General features: G+C 37.3%; 1 protein-coding gene across 4 annotated transcripts in view; it reads right to left on the bottom strand.

The window, feature by feature from the left end:
* Positions 1 to 385: 385 nt before the first annotated feature.
* gabrb3 (gamma-aminobutyric acid type A receptor subunit beta3) overlaps positions 386 to 14898 on the bottom strand; it is a 54556-nt gene continuing 40043 nt past the window's right edge. For 2 of the 4 annotated variants that reach the window (XM_036570739.1, XM_036570741.1), the window contains 2 exons: positions 4475 to 4719; positions 1562 to 1912 (listed from right to left, as the gene is read on the bottom strand). In XM_036570739.1, the coding sequence (XP_036426632.1) occupies positions 1562 to 1912; positions 4475 to 4719 (596 nt within the window). Of the gene's footprint in view, positions 1913 to 3285; positions 3367 to 4474; positions 4720 to 14898 lie in introns of all 4 variants that reach the window. The other 2 variants (XM_036570738.1, XM_036570740.1) reach the window with 2 other exon arrangements.

Here is a 14898-nt window from a genome sequence, read left to right as displayed (position 1 = left end):
TGTTAATGTGACATGTTGACAGCACACACTGAGTATTTCAAAGGGATAGTATAAACATATTTGGGTCATTTGTGAGCATGTTTAATAAATTACATGATTCTCTCATCATACAACATGGTCATCGGTCCCTGAAGCAAGGTTAGTGGTCACTCAAATGACTTGGGGCAAAGTGATCTCCAAAGCAAGATGGAATACAATCAGTGTAGTCCTCTACATATAAAGAATATCATGCTATTGGAATAAGAAGACAAAATCTGCTGTGCAGTCATTATGTCTGGAGTACATGAGCATATAATACAAATCAATGGCAGCAAATATAATACTGATATATGCATATGGCCAATAATAAAAATGCAATATGATATGGGTCTTGAATATCTTGGAGCAAAACCTGAGACATTTTTTTTTTATTATGAGTACACACTGCGCCTCAAACCACTATTCCTTTAGTCTACAATCCATCTCAAAGGAACACTGATGGGAAAGGAATAAAAAGAGGTTAGGTGGAGTTTTTGGTCGAACAAACAGTGTCAATGGACCATACGACAGTTTACATAAGGCCTACATTAACATTATTAGACTCAAACATTCATCACAAGTGCTTGAGTCATAATCTCTCACTTAAAAAAATACACATGCTAAATGCTATACAACTACTGACAGAAATTAACCATTTGAAACAAAAGTCTATGTACGATACCTATAACGTTGCCCTATAATGCATATGTTGGCATTATGGAAGTCATTTGCAGGCCCTGATTTAAACATTCCACAACACTGGTAGTTAGGCTTTAATATGTTTTGAACCGTGATGAGTGCACAAGCATTACTTAGTTACATGTACTGAAGCACTTACACCAAATCTGTGAAAAGTGATCTATATCAACCCAAGGCAGATGGAAATCATGTCCCAAAAGCATGTCATAACATGACTATATACAAACAATGTCCATTCATACACATAATATGTTCATATCAGTAAAAGTCTAAAGTTTAACACAACTGCTGATGGAAAAAAAGCAATGCTGACACTTGTGAAACCACAACCCTAAATACAGAATATTGCATTTCTACCATCTGGTTTAATACAAAGGTCATTTTTCATTTGTTCTTGGTATTCTAATAATGGAGGCTTGTTGGCATGAATCATTTGGAGATGACCCTTAATCTAAGTCGCAGGTCTGTAGCAAATTCAGTGGAGCTGACCTCTCACGATTTTAACAGGTTAGTACAAGTTTAAAAAGGGTCCCATTTGCATCATGCGGAAGTCCCATGGCTTCAAAATTTCAGCAGTTATGTACAAAGAGTCTTTATAAAATTGATTCTGTGTTTGTGTGTGTGTAAGTAGATATGGATCTGAAGGTGTGTGTGATGAGAAAGCCCGTTTTAGTGCACATCGTCTTCCACTGGTACCCTTCACAGAAAAGCAAGGGTTTGCAAGTACAAAAACACGCTCACCACAATGGCGCACAAATACGTCCTCTGAAAAGAGAAAAAAAGTCTCATTTTACCTCTAAAATGGAAAAGATAATTGCAAAGGGAAACCACCCAGATCTGCGGCTTAATTCACATAGTAAAGCCAATAGATCAAATTGAAGAGGGAAAAAGCAGCGGGGAATATTATCCGTGACCATCGATCGATGGCGTTGACGTCTGTAAGGTCAGGGATTTTGATTTTGAGCTGGGATGAGCGCCGGCGCAGCCTGGCTTTCTTGGGCTGCGCGTTCCTGTCCAGGCTATGGCGGGCAGCTTCATGCCGCGGCCCACTCTGCTTCCGGTACTGGATCCCTGAGTTATCAAACACCATAGAAGTGGAGTTGCGGGCCTCGCTGACGCTGGTGGTCACCTCGTTTCCGGCCACCTCGTTGTGGATTTCCAGAGTGGTCAGGAGGATGTTCCCTTGGGAGTCCACCTGCAACCAGAGGAAAGTCAGTATGGCTATGGATTTTTTTAATTACTAATTATAATAGTGATAAAGCTTTTTGCCCAATTCATCACGCAGTATGTAATAATACGCACAGTCCATAGTACATAGTGTAAGTAAGCATAATAAGCATGTTCAATGTTGATATCCCAAACCATATCAGCACATGATATGATTTGCAAAAGCATCCTTTTGTACATTTTGAGGATGTGCGGATCATGAATTGAGGAGATTTACAACCACAGTTGTAATGATGAGTTAGAATGGAGACGCTCAAGTGACATACGGCAGGAAAAAGCTGTTTTTTGCTAAGAGCAAAGGTATAATGTCTAAATGTTCTTTAAACTTTATAAAGTACTTTGCAATTGGTTTCATAAGTCAGTTTACTTTGTACTAAAGTGCATGTAATCAAGTACTTGATTACACCAAAGTAAAATCACAATGGTATCTTAACAGACCAGTCAGTGTGTGAAAAACTGACCTTTAAGCTTCATTACACCAACAATTATGATGGTTCTGTGTGTACGTTACTGCATGTTGGTTTTGCATGTGATTCTAGAATATTTATACTGCATGTGTGAATTGTCACATTGTGGTATATCTTATCGGAATCACAAAACTATTTTATAAATAATATGAATAACATTTAATACAATATGTGTGGAAACCAATTTAACTAGATTGTATGAGCTCACTGTATGGATTATATTATATGACAAGGGCACAGTATGAGGCAATTTATTAACTCTAATTTATTAATTGAAAAAAGTCCTCAAACAAAATGCTTGTTTACAGTACCAAGCCCCTAAGATTCTATCAGAATATGATTAGCAGTCGAAAATGTAATGACTAAAGTAATCAGTATTTCTCAAAAACAAAACCACCATGTTATGGTTATTTCCCAAAGGAATCCTTTGTGTGCCTCCAAGAAATCCATTGTTTATTTACTTTTACCCCTGAGTCTCTGCAGTAATAAATAATTCAGAACTAGCAGAAACATAATTATAGCTAAAGCATCCCAGTAATGATGTGAACCAGTGATGGTGTAATATAAAGTAAAGAGTACTGAAACAGAATGTAGAACTCTAATTTGAGGAAATTTTAAACACGTTGGTCTGAGTGACAAGGCGCTAGTGAGCTGCATCTGAAACTACACGTGCACGAATGGAGAAAAATATGACATGAGACAGCAAAAAGAAAGAGTGCGCCAGAATTATTACACAAATGCACAAAATGCATGGCAGAGAAGGAAGCTCTGAGCTTGAATGTGCTTTAGATTGAAAACTTTGCATGGCGAGTGGGCAAAGTTTCAGAGGGAGGTTAGAGATACTGATATAACAGCCAGCAATACATACACTCACCCCTCGTGAGTGACGGTGGCCTTGTACCTGATTGGACTGTTTAACAGATGAAGGCTTGCAATTCCCCCCCTCCTGAACAGACTGGCCAGAAAAACACAGAGAAGAGTTCTTCTTCATGTTTCAGCTTCAATTTTTTATATCAGGAGCTTAAAAGTCTAAACCTTGCAATGCGTTGACTAGAACATTCTGTCTGAGAGTTGCTTCAAACTGTAGCAGTTGTACATTCTGACCCAAGCTTACTGCAGAACTAATCAAGCAATGTACAGTGTGTAGTGTTCTATGTAAAAGGTTAACTACTACAGAATCGTAGATGTAAACCCATGTGGCTGTCTTACTCCTTATGTTGACAATATGTCTATGGAACTAATGCTGCAATGTTCTAAACCACTTAAGAGAGCTTGCAGAGAGAGAGATGTTCCAGATAGCTCACTTATGTTTGTGTTCTTTTCCTAAAATCAGAATGTTTGTAAAAAAAAATGGCTTTCATGCATCATATTTATGTAATTTATCCATTTCAAAAATATGAGAAAAAAAAATAAAACATTGGCCTTTTTCCTGTGTCGTATGGTGGTGGGGGGGGGCAGCAATTAAGAGTAACTGTAGCTGGTAAAGTTTGCAGAGTTTGTAATTCTAAGTATTTTTAATAAAGAAACCAGATGATTGCAAAAACCTATTATCAAAGGGTTTTAATCAGAATTATTTAATTGGTAATTTTTTGTGGGATCTTGTTTTGCTTTCAGTTCTAAAATGTGTTTATTTCATTGAAAACATTTTTTATTTTTGGGCTGAAGAATGATAAGCATTATTAACGAGAAATGTGGAGATTTTCTCAGCTAAACTTATTTCTTTGATGTCAAGCCATCTGGGTGTACAACTAAAAGTATACTAACTGAATAACTCAATCTGATTTCAATACTAAGAGCCTTGTTCTTTCTTGATGGCATTTTGTGTAACTCTATCCATAAGGCCATACAATCTGTGGGTAATCTGTTTTGTCTTGAGTTAATTCTCTTCTTTCAACAAAGATAGCCTTTCTGAAATTACAGCTATAGCTCATAGCCGGAACTATGCGGTGAATGTGTAACTGAGATGCTGAGACAATGTGCAGACCCTATAAACTAGACACTAGAAACAGGTATTTGTTTGTAACAGTTTCACAATGACAGTAATAAATCATAATGACTCTTACCTTGTTGCCGTCATATTTGGTGCGGTCGTTGTTGGCTTTCTCTGCCTTTTCAGCCAACTTTTTCTGCATCTGTGGGCCTCGGCCAAAGAAGATGTAGTTGACGAAGGCATACTCCAGCAGGGCCAAGAAGACGAAGACGAAGCAGCCCATCAGGTACATGTCAATGGCTTTGACGTATGGGATCTTGGGCAACGTTTCTCTCAGATGGGTGTTGATGGTAGTCATGGTCAGCACGGTTGTGATACCTATGGAATAATACAGATATGACATACATGATAGATATCTATGATGGATATGAACTCCATGGCAAAAAATAATATGTATGGCAAAAAGCTGCTATTTCTGTCATGTAATCTATTATTTAATAATGTGACTTCTCAATGCTGCTGTCACATGTAGTTAGCACAATTTAAAGTGAGTTGTCTTTAACTGTTACTTTGATGAGGCAAATCAACAAGGACAAATACTGTCATTAGCAAGGTTTCCATCGAACTGTCAAATTAAATTCAAGCGAGTAACTGAAACGTCCCAAAAACGTTATGCAAATAAGGCTGAGTTTCCATTAGCTTTGTGTAAGAAATGAAACTCTCTATGACACGTTCATAAAAACACTTCTGAGAAATATAAAGTTTACAGAGAAATCTTTAATGTTGGGCAACTTCGCTGTTTCATTTAATTTTATGGACATATCTTAGGAGTGCAAAGACAAAATGCACTGATGTAATAAAATAGCTCAAGATGAGCTGTGTTTTTTAGCAACAGAAAATCACCTGATCAGTATTTTTTTTTTTTGCATTCAGCAACTGTTTTTTCCATCTTACTTTATCATATTTCTTTTTTTAACCCAGTTATTGATGTGAAGCGCCGCTCTTTTGAAGCACCAAAAGCTATTTTTGTTAGCACCCCCTTGTGGAGAATCTTCAGCCTGTGAAACATGAGTGAGTGAATGTGTGACTGAGTGAGTTGCAAGCCAGGACCATGAGGTGCTTTGAATCCAAAAATAAGCCCTTAATGATTTGAATTCTGTTCTAAAGCTGTGCCCATAGTAGTCATTCTCGGTTGAACGAACCCCCCCAACCCTTGCAAGAAAATAAAATTGTAAAAAAGAAATCAAAACAAAACAAAACAAACAAACAAGCAAAAAAACCATAAAAAAGCCTTCTGTCATGAGTTGCCATGGTTACAATTACCGTGCAGTCTCAAACATGCAGATCAGGCAGAAAAGTGGAGTTTTTATAGCTTTTAGCTCCATTTGAATATTTTTTTTTTTTTAATTATCATCAAGTCACATATCTTTAGGATTATTTTTGATAAGAAAGTTTTTGATATTTACAGTTGAATTGCCTTTTATAAGCTGGCTGCAAAAAACAGACAGAAAAGATGCAATCTGCTTTGTTTCCTGTGTCTGGATAATAATAAATATAACAATAATGCTAATAATGCTTTACTGCAGAGCTAAATATGATTGTTGGCTGTATCAAGTGTTTGAATATTACATTGTGACTGTCTGTAACAGGGAATTTATCATGATTAAGTCTGTTCCTGGTTCTTGCAACAAAGAAAATGAACTTGAATATAATCTACATTAAGTTTGTATGATTAAAATCATCAAATTACATACAGAATACCACAATACTAGAAAAACTTTGTCTATAATTGTATTTTCATATATATTTTCCTGATATGGACTCTTCCAGACCTGCCCACACAAATTGCCCTTTTTTGAAACACCTCTACCCTCGCCAAAGTCTGTGCACACCACTGCATTACAGAGATAGAAAACATAGTTACACACAGAAAGCTCTAATTCCACAGGCTCAGACATTTCACTACGATACTATGGTGGACATGCACTGACTGTGAATTATATTTAGTTAAACAGAAAACGTCTTTAAATGCGTCGCCACAGACATAATAGGAAACAGTTAACATGCAACCAGTTCAGAAGCATCAGAGCAATGTAGTACTCTGGGCCCCATGGACAGTATATTTGGAGTACAGTGCCAGTAGTATTAAGAATCCATTCTTTAGCCAGCATACAGCTTTCCCAATCAGGTGTTTCACAAAGTCATGGATCAACCACAGCAGACGTGACACTTACTGAACAGCAAGTCTTTAGCCATCTGTAATCTTTAGTGGGCTTCAGAGAAACACAAAAGAATTATTGTCCTGGTGCAACCAAAATAACCAATGAAACACAGTTTGGAAATAAGACGTGTATCAGGCCGTATACATAGAAAGAACACCATGACACTGAGATTATTCAGAGGCTGAGCCAAAAGAAGTGTGATGAAATCCTTCTCTTTTGACAGCTCTGCTCTGCCGCCCACCATGAATCTGGACTCTGTGGATGGGTGCTACAGATTGAGCTCTGTCAGAGTGCAAATGCCAAAAATGAGCTCTGCTTACTAAACCCAATTACACAATCACACTCTCAAATCTCACAGTGAATCATCCACTTGTGATGGCAGCGTATGCATTGTAAAAACTCTCTCCTGTTCATTACATTCTCATGATTTAAGTTCCTTCCTATATGGCTGCTCAAAGGTAGTGCACCCTCTTTCATAACTGATGGCTACCACATGTTTAAAGTGTCTCTTCAAAGCCAGCAAACAAGGATTCAGTGACATGATATGCAGCTCTGAAAAATGAAGCCTGACTGTAGCCAAATCAGAGACATAAGAACTGAAACCAGAGATATGCATGTATCAACAATGCATATAAAACAGCATAGATGATCAACATACTTGGCAGCAATCTAAGGAGAAAACTTGATGGTGATGGTGATTTCTTTTGCATCTTTTTTCTTTTTCTTGTTCTACTGCTTGTTATCCTCTTCGTAATGATGTGCACATAACGATATTCATTTTTCATGGCCATGAGTATCTTGCAGACTTCACTACATGATTTGAACACTGGATGCAGATTTTCTTTTCACATTCGTGTACATTGTGCTTGTGCATTATGTTAGTCTATTCTGTATACTTAGCGAGTCTACTTGGCAGAAAATATAATTGTTTTTTTATTATCCTCAGACAAACATGACTGATAACTAACAATGGATTATGTTTAGCTATGAAGATCTCTTAATGTTGCTAGCGACAAGAAGACTTTTACCAAGTCAAATCTGACACAAAACATACAAGATATATCAACTATAAATATTTAACCATAAGAATTTTAAAACTGTAAGAATCCTTATACTCTCTATGTAGAGTTTAGTTACAGCAGGGTGCTGGAGCTATTTGCCTTGATCTGGTTCTGGCTGCTTGATAGCCTGTCATATCTAACAGCAGTACCCTCTTATGCTATGTTCAGATTGACAGCTCAAATCAGATTTTTGGCTTATCCATATTGTATCCAGACTGATTTTTGATAGTCTGGACAGCCCCATTGAGATATAAATCCGATTTGCCCGCAATCTGAACATAGACTTAATTTTGCAAATGGGAACCAGCAGCATGGTGTAATGTGCTTGTCTCAAGCACATTTACTTTCACACACTGCCACTCTGGTCCTGTCAGTGAAGTGTCCCTAAATCCTACTTGAATGTACTTTAAGAAAACCTGCACTGATCGGAGTCTACAGGCCTAAATGTTCTATGAAATGTCTTAGCATGTAGATACGTACAGACTTCAATATATAATATTCCACTTCTGAAGAATGTTGCATTAAAACAAGATGTAATCTTTAGAAATCTGCAGGTGTTACTGTTATGCTATAAATTCATTTTGCTGCAAATTCGATTAACATTTAGAAAGTATAATTACAAACTGTACTGTGCAAAAGTCAGAGGCTATCAGTAATTTATTTGATTTGGCCATTAAGCATAAGTTATTAATTGTTCAGGAAAATATGTTTAAGGGGATTATATATAAGATAATCCACTTATGTAAGGAAGGAGAATGTTAAAAGAAAATAAGGATTAAGGATGAAAAAAACAGGATTCAAATCAGCCGCAAAAGGCCTAGTAGACCACCAAAACTGCTGCCATCAGATAAATAGTATGTTAAGCTTTTATCTTTCTGAGGTAGATGTTCTGGTGTCACCCCAGAGTCCAGACATCAACATCATTGGATGTGTTTGGAATTACTTGGATCATGAGAAGCAAAAAAAGCAACCAACTTCTGAGACTGAACTTTAGAGCTGTGGCAAAATCTCCCTGAAAATTTCTTTGAAAAACAAAGTCTCCTGAAAAGAACAGAACCTGTAATAAAGGCAAACAGTGGACACACTAAATATTAAATAAACAGGTATTATATTTATTTGTCAAGGCTTCTAATTAATCTTCTACTAAATGTATGATTTCTGCTTTTTTTTCCCCTGACACCTTCTACTGAAAGGCTATTTTGACTGAAAATTAAATAAATGAAGGGTGGTCTCTGACACAGTACTGTAGTTGAAAGCACTTCCATAAGAATATTTTCTCTTGTTTCAGTGAGCTTATGAATGAAAAATAAATCACAAAAATAAAATGCTTTTGTTACGCCAGGGATGACTAATTCTAAAGATTAACATGATTATAAGAGACATTTAGCTATACGCTACAATGACAAGTTCAAACACTCTCAAGTAAAAGTGACGGAAAATAAGAAGAAGCAAGATAAAATGTCAGGGAAAGACATATAAAACATATGGGAGTACAAACACTATGCTCTTTCATTGACTAATGACAGACCATTTATGTGTTTTATATGTCTTTATATGTCTTACCATTCAAAAATTCATACTAACATAACTACAACATCTATTTCAGCTACCTCCATTAGTCTGTTCTATATTTTATGATCACGCAATGCTCTGTTCTTGTGTTATTAATATCACTTAACACAGTGACACAATGTCCTCCACAGCATTATGTTCAATATTTCACTCCCGGTTTCTGGCCAGTAGTCTACTTATTTAGTATCTCTACTCTTCAGTAAATCACGTCCTGACATTAGGCAGCTTGTGTGTGGAGCAGGGTAATGAGGGAGGATGGAGCTCACGGTGCTCTCGGCCTGAGTTCTCCCTCAGTCACAGGGCCAGCAGAAAACACTTAAACCTCCCTTTACGAGACGCAGGCTGTGCAGGTACCAGACTGGACCATGACACTAAAGCTGTGGAGGAAGAGGAGTGACCTCTTCATAAACATGAACACAGATCAGAATTTGCTTCAGTCTGTTTACATGGAGACACCACCATCTTGGAACTGAGGACTGACTGAGCACACAGTAGGCAAAGGCATTTGAGGCAAAACTGTTATTTGCCTTTAATGTCAGCTAAAGTTTAAATACAGATATTTTAAGCTCAGAACAGGCATGTAAGTAACATATTCTTTACTTTGTACATCTCAGTTCTTCTATGAACGCTTAAACTCGAAATCTGTCTTTTATTACTGTGGCGTTAGCTTCTTGGCTTTCTGTTTACCTACTCTAGTGATTGCAGAATATATGCAGTTACAGAGAATATATTGTGTAAATCAGTTAAAGAGAATACGTCAGCGGTAATGTTCAATTAGCTATTCGTCATTTGGTTGAATTTTATGGCCATGGAATTCAATAACTAGGTTTATGAAGTGAAATTCATACATTCTGAAGCTCTATGCTTTCTCGAGAGGTTTATGCTTTTAACATTCCTTTTCCAGCCATACTCTCAGTTTCATTCAGTTGTAGTGACAACTGCAAACTGCACATTGTCCCAGAATGTCTCAGAGACATTTAATGGGACATAAAACAATAAATTCCCCAATCTGAAAACAACACTTGCCCAACCTGATATTTTGGCCATAATCTTGCAATACAGGTTATGTGAAAAATGAAGTGGACAGCCTTTTCAGTTTAGGCGAGTGAAATTTTAATAAATGAAACATAAAGTCAAGCATGAATAAAGCTGACATACAGTCAAGACTGAAACAAGTTTAGAATCAATCCTGCAGCAAAAGACGTTAGCAAGCAGCTACTCTGCTTATCAAAAAGCCAAATTTACTACTCAGTTTCTCAGAATTTCATGACTATTCGAGAGTTTAAAAATTCTGACTCACCCTTCTATGGTACAAGTAGTTCTCAAGCACTTTCCTGAATAGGTTAGCAGTAGCAAGTATGTTAAAGCCTAAAGAGTAATTAGTGTGGGCCACAGCAGTTTACAGGGAACCTTGTCTCCAGCACATACACTCCCCCTTGGGAAGGCTGTTATCTGCTTAATGAGAGAGGGCTCTGTCTACTGACTGCAAAGTGGGCCTGGCCTAGTTTTTACCCTGACCAGTCACATTAACATTTAAAACTACATTTAGTATGATTCCTGAAATTACAGTCCAGACATGCCATAAATGAAAGTGTAACTGTCTGTGCTGTACAGATACTGAATTCTAAGAGAATGTACATGTTTTGTTAAAACGTTTTTTCTCCCCTGGCCAAGCACATGGCTTTAGTAATTTAGTAAAATAATACTTTGTGAAGACAGTGTGAGGAGGGTCCCACAATTAACAAATTATTTTATTGAATAAGTCACTGAGTCCAGACTTAGGCTTTGGCCAACATATGTCATTCCATAGAATTTGTGTTAAGGCAAATAGCCCCTGAACATAATCTGAGGACACCATATGTTACACATATATAATGACTTGTTTGGTGTCAGTGAGTTCATTCACAGAACTAGGTTTAGAACTAGGTTTAACATGAGAGACTTGCCCTCTAAAAAAGCAAATGAAAAACTTCTGTGTTGTTACATAAAAAAGTCTCATTAAAATCAGACATTACAGGCAACTAACCCTAAAACTAATGCTGTTGACATGCTGTCCCAGTCAAAAGTACAGAAGATCAACACTTAAAAAAGATTATATGTAATTATTTTAAGAGGTGATCAATCTTTAAGACGCACTACATTAGTCTAGCTGATGGGGACCACCCTTATTAAAAAAACTGGTACTCCTTAAGACTAAAAAGGTCAAGCATAACTACAATAATTACAGCATAAAAATGAAGTGTATGATAAAAACTGAGACAGAAACAAAAGGAAGAGACTTGTATGGGCCAAAAAACATCAAGACTGGACGTTTGAAGACAGAAAGTCAGTCTTTATGGACATACATGAGCAGTGATGTCGTCCTAAGAAGTCACCTTTTCTTCCCTCTCCCTGTTCTTCCATTCATTTCTGGATAAAGTATAAATGCAAAATAAGTTGTTATAGCTGAGGATTTATTGGTTTACAAGCCTCTTCTTTGAAACCCTAACATAAATGACAATCTTTCTTGTTCACAAATGCTTTTGTTTTTCAATTTTCCCCCCTATTTCGAAGCCATAGTATATATTTTACAAGAGATGCTCACGTAACTGCAGAATCATTGTTACATCATCTTACATCTTAGCTAATAATATTTTTTTCTAATGTCAGTAACATTTTTTTTTTTAATTAAATTGGATAAATTCCCCTCAGTTACATCTGCATGTTTGTGACTGATAGGTGAAGATTGATTAAAGGCAAGGGAACTCTGAGATGTTTTTCCTCTCTTTGACTTGAGTGTTGGAATTTGGTTAGAAGTGACTACACTGAGAGCATTTTTATAAATTCACCATTAAGCAAGGCAAGGCAAGGCAAGGCAGGGTAAGGTTATTATATAGCACCTTTCATACACTGCAGTAATTCAAAGTGCTTTAGAAGTCAGCATACACAAACTGTGCATATGGTAAATAAGTAAGTATTTGACTGATGTCAAATATTGAAACATCTGGGTCCAGCGTAAACTATTTAATTTAATTGTAAAAAAAGAAATGTCTCCAGCAAGTACACTCAACCAAAATATATCCGCCCGGTTTTTTGCCCAAACTTTTTTGCGCAGATCTGAAAACTCTGTCATAAAAATAACATAAGTGGTATTTGTCACTGCACTCTCACAGTTCTTTTTCAGGTCGGAGTCCCCAGATTAAGAGGGGATGAGTGTGGGTGGATGGAGCATATGCTGGCTTACATAACCCCAAAAGCAGTGTGTCAGTGTGGAGGTGCAGCACAGGCACAAAGCACACCACATCGATTTGTACCTGAACAGGTCACAGCATGGGAGGATCAAACTCCCCAGCCGTTCAGAGTGGAGAGCAGAGGAGTTACCTAACCAGACCAAAATACACCTTCACATGCACTGCATACAGCACTGACTGCAGCATGAACTCTCCGCTCAGTTACATTTAGCAGCACCACTTTCAACACACATCACTAGATCCTTAGATAATGGGAGATTTATCTTCCTACCTGCGAGTCTGGGATTTCTAAAGGTTTTACACCAGGGATGTGTTTTATATATATATATATATATATATATTTAAAGCAATAGCTTTGCAAAAAAATCCCTATTTACCCAAATGGAGCATATCAATCAAGACATTTTGGTGTCTTGCTTTTTAAGCTTTGCACTGGAGCTATGAGGCTAATGTAGCTAACAAGTAATGGAAGCTTATTTAATAACAGTGTAACAATACATCATGACATTGTGACGTTGCAATGCAAAGATGTGACAATACCCCATGGAGAACAGAGTTTGTTTCTTTTTTATTACTCTATTTTTCCATTCTTCTGCTATTTACTATTATTCTATTTTTTTCTCTTCTCAGTAACGGCTTCTTGACATCTGCACATCCTTTCAGACCCACAGTGTTCTCACAGTGGAAGGATGGACAGAAACACTTGTGGATTTTTTCAGATCTGAAGCAAGAGTGGAGCTTGACTTTCTCCTCTCTCTCTCAAGTTTATCTGATCAGTTTACTGTTTATCTGATGGTGACAGTTTTTGCGCTCTATCCGGTCTTGCACGTTGCTAGGAGTCCTATTTTCTCTATATCTTTTAATACTTCTTTGAACTCCAGCTTTGGAAACTTGTGTTTTTTCACTTATTTTCCTTTGACATTCCCCTTGCTTATGGTAGTGGATTATTTTATATCTAATCACCTCAGAAAAATCTCCTGAAATATAAATAACTTGGCTGATTTGACAGGAAATTAAACAAAAAAATACATTTTAGCAGTATCAAAACCAGAAATACCAGCAGAAACTCGCCATGAGTCACAATTTGAGACTGTTTGTTTGAATCTACTGTTTATAAACAGTGCTAATGTATAAATAAGCAGCAAAAAAATCATGTTTCAGCTTATTGATTTAGACCATTTATACACTTATAACTCATATTTGATCTGCAAATCTGAGATCTCAAAGTGTACCTTTAAAGTGGTTTTTGCTACAAATTCTTCACTTAATTGATTCAAAAGGACATATTTAAAGTATGATATTCAAAGAACCACAATCGAACCTGCTTTAGTCATTAGCCAACGCTCAAGTTGCGCTAATCTTTAAAAAGCTCTGTGTAAATCAAGACCTCAAGCCAAGAGTGTCCAGCCGAGTCAGTTGAACTATCAAAGAGAAAGAGCTTAAATTGGAAATGATAGCAGTGTTAGCAGCATAACACCATCTGCATTATCCGATCCTCTTGCATTTCCTCTCAGAGATGACTAGATTCCTAAAGTGTGTGTGTGTAATGCAGTCCGAGCTACTGACAGCATCAGCACCGGAGCCGGATGAGGATGTGGAGGATGGATGGCCTCAGCCCCACTCCCAGCTCAGACAGAGTCATTTAAAGCCTAGATTCATCGCTGCTGCAGTGGGCCACGGGACTGAAATGGAGGTTAAATGTAATTGTTTTCTAGCTGCATTGATCTCTGTGTTTTTAGTGGGTTACCTTGCAGCATAGAAGATGGAGAAAGTAAAAGAGAATGAGAGAGGAAGCACTGGGGCTCATAATGATGCATAGCAGCAGGTGAAGTGAGTGGTGTGTGCATGTGTGGGGGACCCTGGAGACTTTTCCTTCCCAGTGCAAAGTGCTCCCATTTCTCTGCTTAACGTGGTTAATGAGGATATTCTCCCCAAAGTAGACCACCACCCAGCATAACACATTCATCTCACATATGTACAGACACACACACCTGAATACGTACTCTCACTTCATCTCTTGCTTGATTGCTCTCACTCTCTCTCACACACACACACACAAACATGCACATACAAACACACTTTCTGTACATACATTGTCTTAGAAAGGACAGTAGGGGAGAACAGTGCACAACCTAAAGCAGGGTAAAATGTAACATGAATATTTTATGCAGTAAAACTGCTTTTGGTAAACTTCTCGCTTTCTCATAGCCTTACCTGTGAGTTTTTACAGTAATTGGACAGACATCTCTCAAGATTCACCCTGAAGACGGTTTTTGTACCATAAAGTAACTATTTTCATCATGAGCGTTTCATGATTATTGAGTTGTGTGTATGTCACAGAATTCATGCTGTTTCAGAATTCACGTTGTTTTAATCATCCTCGTAGTAGCTGTAATATAGCTCCACTCTGAAGTATGCAAATAACTCACAGCAAGAGCTAGTCAGGGTAAAGTATGGCCTCCACATGGTTAA

Source organism: Colossoma macropomum, unplaced genomic scaffold, assembly GCF_904425465.1.
Source record: "Colossoma macropomum unplaced genomic scaffold, Colossoma_macropomum, whole genome shotgun sequence".
NCBI classification, from domain to species: domain Eukaryota; kingdom Metazoa; phylum Chordata; class Actinopteri; order Characiformes; family Serrasalmidae; genus Colossoma; species Colossoma macropomum.
This window is presented reverse-complemented; position numbering and strand designations above follow the sequence as displayed.